This window comes from Argentina silus, assembly GCF_951799395.1.
Source record: "Argentina silus genome assembly, chromosome: 2".
NCBI lineage: Eukaryota > Metazoa > Chordata > Actinopteri > Argentiniformes > Argentinidae > Argentina > Argentina silus.
Window position 1 is genome coordinate 6,457,110 of NC_139656.1, and position 6,557 is coordinate 6,463,666.

Below are 6,557 nucleotides of genomic sequence, written 5' to 3' on the forward strand. Positions count from 1 at the left end.
GGAATGAGAGAGAGAGAGAAGGTGTGTGTGGGGGGGGGAGGGAGAGAGAAAGAGACAGAGAGAGAGACAGAGAGAGAGAGAGAGAGAGAGAGATAGAGAGAGAGAGAGAGAGAGAGAGAGAGAGAGAAAGTGTGTGTGGGGGGGGGAGAAAGAGACAGAGAGAGAGAGAGAGAGAGAGAGAGAGAGAGAGAGAGAAAGGCCATATGCTGCAGCCGTTGGAGGGAGGGAAGGGAACATGCTGTGTGTGTTAATTAAATGAAGGCTAAATGGCCGTAAAAACAATGGCGTGCTGACAGAGAGAGGGAAGAAGAGAGATAGGGGGAGGTGAGAGGGAGGAATGAATGAATGGGGGAGATAGGGTGGAGAGAGAAAGACAGATGGAGAGATACCCAAAGAGAGAGAGATGGAGAGACAGAGAAAGGGACAAAATATAGAGAGAGAAAGCAAAAGATAGAGAGGCAGAGGAAGAGAGGAGGTAACCGAGACTTTACAATCACTACAATCTTGCCAAGAAAGAGAGCAGGCCAATGCAGTCTGAATGTACTATTGTAGACTGCACTGCGGGTACTATGCAGTCATAACACCTTGTCTATAGAGAGCTACAGTCCTTCTGGTGGTTCCACCCAGAACATTCTCCTGATGGAACACAAGCCCCTGACTATGACCAATCCCACAATATAACTAAACTAAGAAAATGATTAAGTGGCAGCAATTCATGCACTGGTTCATAATTGGCTAAAGTGAATCACAAATGATGCGTGTGTGTGTGTGTGTGTGAGTGTGTGTGTGTGTGTGTGTGTGTGTGTGTGTGTGTGTGTGTGTGTGTGTGTGTGTGTGTGTGTGTGTGTGTGTGTGTGTGTGTGTGTGTGTGTGTATGTGTTTGTGTTTGTGCATGCGTCATCTCTGATAACTTCTATCTCTCTGATCAGACCAATACACAGTATCCACCATCCCAAGCCCCTATGACATCACTGCAAATCAGCCTGTTCCTAGGCAACTGGATCACATCGTCATAGAAACTGGCCAAGGCACAGGGCCTACTGGGAATGAGGGGTTCCTGGTAACCACCGGGGAGAAGAGAGCTAAAAATAACTACTATCAGACACAATGAGATTTGAGACAATATGAAAGAAGAGGGAGTCTGATATTCATCCTCACTGCTCATATTGCTGACAGACTATCTGATACACACACACACACACACACACTCTCACACACACACACACACACACACACACACACACACAGCTCTGAGTGTACTGGCCCACTCAGCACCCTGGACTGGCCTACTCAGACGGCCTGGAGCATGTCAGTACTCACGACATGTCCTCTGTAGCTCAGTGGTTTAACAGGCTTTAACATGGCTTAAACTACCAGAAACATTCTCCATAATTCATTTCACTTCGCTTCAGTCCTAGACTGTTTCTTTGTGTGTGTGTGTGTGTGTGTGTGTGTGTGTGTGTGTGTGTGTGTGTGTGTGTGTGTGTATGTCTAACCCTAACCAATCAGATCTGTGTCCTCAACAATGACGAATTGCTCTGCACAATGTAATGAAATGAAATCGAATAGAAATTAACTCCTATAATGGAACTGATTTGAACTGAACTGAATTCAACTGAACTAAACTGAACTTATCAATATGGAACTGAACTGAAGTGAATACAATGAAATGCAATGATAGCGTATTGAACAGTGCTGAGAGAGCCTTGTAAATCTCCTGTGAGTTGACAAACCATGACGAGGAGAAAGATATCGAAAGGGAATAACAGATGTTGAATAGAGATGTAGATCCTGCCTCACTGCCTCTGACCTCATTACTGGGGTTAATGACAGAGGCCTGGCTTCCTGGGTGCTATGGGTCTACAGGGACACCTCTTTACTGCCAGGCCCAGAAACCTACTTCCGTCTCTAGCTGACTGGCTGGCTGACTGACATGGCTCCTCTGACTGTCAGACACTGAACCTCTTCCTCACACTCATCCTACCTGTTCCCAACACACCGAAACCCATTTGTTGATGCTGAATGAGTCACTTCAAAGTAGCAATAGCGTAGTCCTACTGCTACATCTACTCCATCGCTCTCTATGTTTAGTACATTGTTTTGTGTAGTACATTACGTCATACGGTACATTCACATTTTACACTCTATTACACACTATTGAAAATATGACACATTCATGATTATTTAACCAACAGTCCATTGACTGGTTACCAATGAACTTGTGTTGGGAAAGTAAGGATTTATAATGGTTTAGGAGGGTTTCCATGTGGACTCTTTCAATCTATTCCTCCATGTCTCTGATGGAATCACTCTCTCCTTCTCCCTCTCACTCCTTGCTAGCCAATTGAGTATGGATTAGCCTCATTTACTGTAAAGAGTTATTTTGAATCTGCCGTAAGATTATCCAGAGTGAACTATGGCCTTTGCCTCTTCAAATCCGGGGGGATGAATGGAGGGAGGGTAGTTTCAGCACTAACATACAAGGGCATCAACCAGGGACAGAATGTGCACCCCGAATTGCGCAAGACCCATCCTTTCGCCACCACTTCTCTCTTACCCCTCAAAATCCCTCTCTTCTCTCCCTTAATCTCTCTCGTCTATGTGACGTTTCCTTCCTCCTCTTTCCTCATCTCTCTCCTCCTCATTCCCAATCGGTGTCTCCTACCTCTCTGTAATGACATAATCACCAAACACATACGCACGCACAGACACAGACACTGCACTGAGCTGGTTCTGAGCCCAGCCCATCTGGCAGTGCGTTACCATGCCTACAGGCCCAATCGATGAGGGGGGTTAAAAATAGCTCTTCCCATAATAGTCTTAGCTCCGCTCACTATGGGGTTCAGACTGAGTGGGGGAGAGCGGCAACCATTGTGTAATCTCCCAACCTGCTGTAACCAGCGACGACCTTTGTGCAAAAGCATGATCCTAATCCCCATCAGGAGGTTTCTCAAGGAAAACTTGATCCCAGGATTTTCTGGGATGCAGAGAGTTTGTTTGGATCATGCTATCCGGAATGACTGGCTGCTGCTTGAGTAGGGTTGGGTTATTGGGTTGGATTGGGTTATATGGCAAGCTTTTGATTCCATTCAGACTGTAATGCATGTATTCTACCCTTCAAATGCATTCTACTCTCCCCTCCCCTTCCATTCATAGGCCCATTGGGATGGCAATCTCATGGAATTCCGAGACTGATCATTCATTTCCACACATTCAAACAGCTCTGGTAATGTTAATGATGATTACCACTCTAAAACACAAAATGACTAGACTTGACGTTATTGTTTAATGTGAACTATTAACTAATGTGAGTCCCACAAGCTATTTAAGCTTCAAAGACTAATGAAGACATACAATAGTTATAATGACTCATAATGATAATGAATGATTTGCTGAATTCACACACATGTACACATCATTAGCTGCTAGAAAGAGAGAGGAGACCACAGAGAGATGTTCTCCTTATTTCACCTCTCTGCACTGGAGGGAGAAGTGTGTGTGTGTGTGTGTGTGTGTGTGTGTGTGTGTGTGTGTGTGTGTGTGTGTGTGTGTGTGTGTGTGTGTGTGTGTGTGTGTGTGTGTGTGTGTGTGTGTGTGTGTGTGCATGAATGCACCTGTGTGTGTGTGTGTTTTGAGTATGTGTGTACATATTTGACTCCTATTTTTAGTGTCTCTCTACAGATGTGTGAGGGAGCTCAGGGAGAAGTGGGTGGAATATCAATGGGGTTCAGACTGAGTTATTTCTGTCTGTTCTCTGAAGCTCTCGTAGAAACAGCAACTGCGTGGGCAACAGCCTTGACTCCATTCATACATCTGTATAACCATCTCTCTCTCTCTCTCTTTACCTCTCTCTCTAGCTCTCTCTACCTCTCTCTCTAGCTCTCTCTCTCTCTCTTTACCTCTCTCTCTAGCTCTCTCTACCTCTCTCTCTAGCTCTCTCTATCTCTCTTTACCTCTCTCTCTAGCTCTCTCTATCTCTCTTTACCTCTCTCTATCTCTCTTTACCTCTCTCTCTAGCTCTCTCTATCTCTCTTTACCTCTCTCTCTAGCTCTCTCTATCTCTCTTTACCTCTCTCTCTATCTCTCTTTACCTCTCTCTCTAGCTCTCTCTATCTCTCTTTTACCTCTCTCTCTTTCTCTTTTTCTCCCTCTTTCTTTTTATCTCACTCTATCTTGTCTGTCTGACTGTTTAAATATGACAACAAGTTTGTATTTTGGAAAGGCTGTGAGTAGGAGGGGAGAATGATGTCATACATCATGACATTCTGCCAGTATTTCTTTCCTCCTCTCTCGCTCTCTTTCTAGGACTGACACAAAAGCACTTCTCGCGCTGAAAAAATAAAGAGTAATTCATTCAATAGTGTTTCTCCACAAGGATACATCACCTTCAGGGTGAGTTCAGGGCTAGCATCCTTCTATACCTCCTTCCTTCCTTCTCTCCAACCCTCCTTTTTACACTATCAGGACTTGCATGTTTTCATTCTAGTCAAAGCCCAGCCCATAACCGTGACCTAGGAGGAGAGACCAGCCATGACAACGTCGCCGTGAAAGACCAGCATTTAAACATCAGGAAATAACCAAAACAAACATGACAAGACAGAAAAACATCAGCTCTCTCCAAACGCTACAATCATTCTTTCACATTTCCCCAACAATAGCCAAGTAAAACATCCTTGAGACCTAGATTATTATCTAAATATTATCCATTCTCACCTGTTTCCCCTCCAGCGTATATATCTTCTTTACCACTCCAGAGTCCAGTTTGATGGCGTCAGTGATGTCAGTGAGGACCTGTTCATAGGAGTGGGCTGTCTTCTTGTTCAGCAGGATCCTCACAGCCTTACGAGGCTTCACCCCGCTGCGGACCACCGTCACCAGCTTGGGCCGGATGAAGTCCTTGCTCTCCCACTTCTCCGGAGTTCCGGCCATGGCGCTTCCCAGGGAAGGGGGCCCCCTGGTGCCCACGGCCGAACCCTTGACGTTGACCGACCAGTTGGGGTTGACATTCTTAGTGTAGTCCAGCTTCTTATAGACCTCGATGGAGCCACACACATAACTCTCACCTGAGACAGAGATAGAGAAACGGGAGGTTGAGTGCTTATCTAACAGTATGTGAGGTAAAAGAGGTTTGGAGTGATGAGGAGGGTGAGAGAGGGAAAGAGATGGAGTGAGGAGGAATGGGTGGGGGTGGGGGTGGGGGTGAGGGGTGGGGGTGGGTGAAAGAAAGGAGCAGGGTGAAGATCGGAATGAGCAGGGATCAGAGGGGAGGGGAGGGGATGTGGAGAAAGGGGCGGGAGTGAGGAACTAACAACATGTAGCCAAATGTGAGGAAAGAGAGGGACCACTGACCAGCACCAGCCCAACCTAGGTGATGTTACATAACAGGTAGGAAATACGTTCTTATCAGCAGCTGCCTTTGACTCTATCTCCAGGGTGATATACTGATATATATAAATACATATACAGTACCAGTCAAAAGTTTGGATGACCTTCTCATTCAATGGTTTTCCTTTATTTTTTATTATTTTCTACATTGTAGATTAATATTGAAGACATCAAAACGATGATGGAACACATATGGAATTATGTAGTAAACAAAAAAGTGTTAAACAAACCAGAATATGTTTTATATCTTAGATTCTTCAAAGTAGCCACCTTTTGCTTTGATGACAGCTTTGCACACTCTTGGCAAGTTTGTGTCCAAACTTTTGACTGGTACTGTACATTGATATACTGGTGAATGTCAACACAGATCCCTGGGGAAAACTCTCTAGTGTACATCTCAGTAGTCTGAATTGGTTTCCTCTACTGGTCTCCTTTATCAGCCCTGGTGTGAACTAACTGAACAGGTGACACGGCAAATTCTCAATAGACAGTTCTGAATCAACCATGATGATTACTGTTTTTAGAGGTTAGGAGAAACACTAGTTTTACCTTCCACCAACTGGTCTGTGCTAGTGATCTTTTTGCACCCATCGACCGTATAGATGGTTCGGACACCCTGGGGCAGGTTGACATTGTCGGATAGGGAGCGGGTAAGATCCGCCAGCAGAGCGTCAAACGACCGGAACCTGTCCGCCGAGATGGCGTAGACTATCCCGTTGAAATATCGGTCTCCGTTGCGGTAAAAGCGGACCTTTTTGGCCTTCTTCTCTGAGCTGAGAGTCTTCAGGGTTCGGGTCCGGTAGAGACTGCAGTGAGCGCTGTGTGTGGGACTCGTCACCCCGTTCAACCTCCCACTGCCGCGGCCGCGGGCTTTGTCACGCTCCTCAAAATGCTCCAGTTCCATTTTTCTCCCGAAGGTCACAAGAACGGCTCTACAATCTGGGGTAAATAAACACAAATAGGCAGCAACTTTAAATAAAAAAGAAACCCCCGTAAGAATGAGAAAGTGTCAAAATAAAGACTAACAGCACAGCAACAAGAGTTTAAATCGAACCACAACCAGCCTATTACCTACCGGTGTCTGGTAGGCTAGTGTCCAGTCCAGTCTTAAAATAACTTAATGACAGATAATGCGCTTTCTAAGCCCTGGACAGTAGCATGTCCCACTGCAT

The 6,557-nt window shown here is 45.4% G+C and overlaps 1 protein-coding gene across 3 annotated transcripts in view; it reads right to left on the reverse strand.

The window, feature by feature from the left end:
• Nucleotides 1-6,295, reverse strand: part of dclk1a (doublecortin-like kinase 1a) — a gene marked incomplete at its 5' end in the record, with an annotated part of 38,983 nt that extends 32,688 nt beyond the window's left edge. For 2 of the 3 annotated variants that reach the window (XM_083688207.1, XM_083688208.1), the window contains 2 exons: nucleotides 4,714-5,063; nucleotides 5,935-6,295. In XM_083688207.1, coding sequence (XP_083544333.1) covers nucleotides 4,714-5,063; nucleotides 5,935-6,289 — 705 coding nt within the window. The remainder of the gene's footprint in view (nucleotides 1-4,713; nucleotides 5,064-5,934) is intronic. The other variant, XM_083688206.1, reaches the window with a different exon arrangement.
• Between the last annotated feature and the right edge of the window lie 262 nt (nucleotides 6,296-6,557).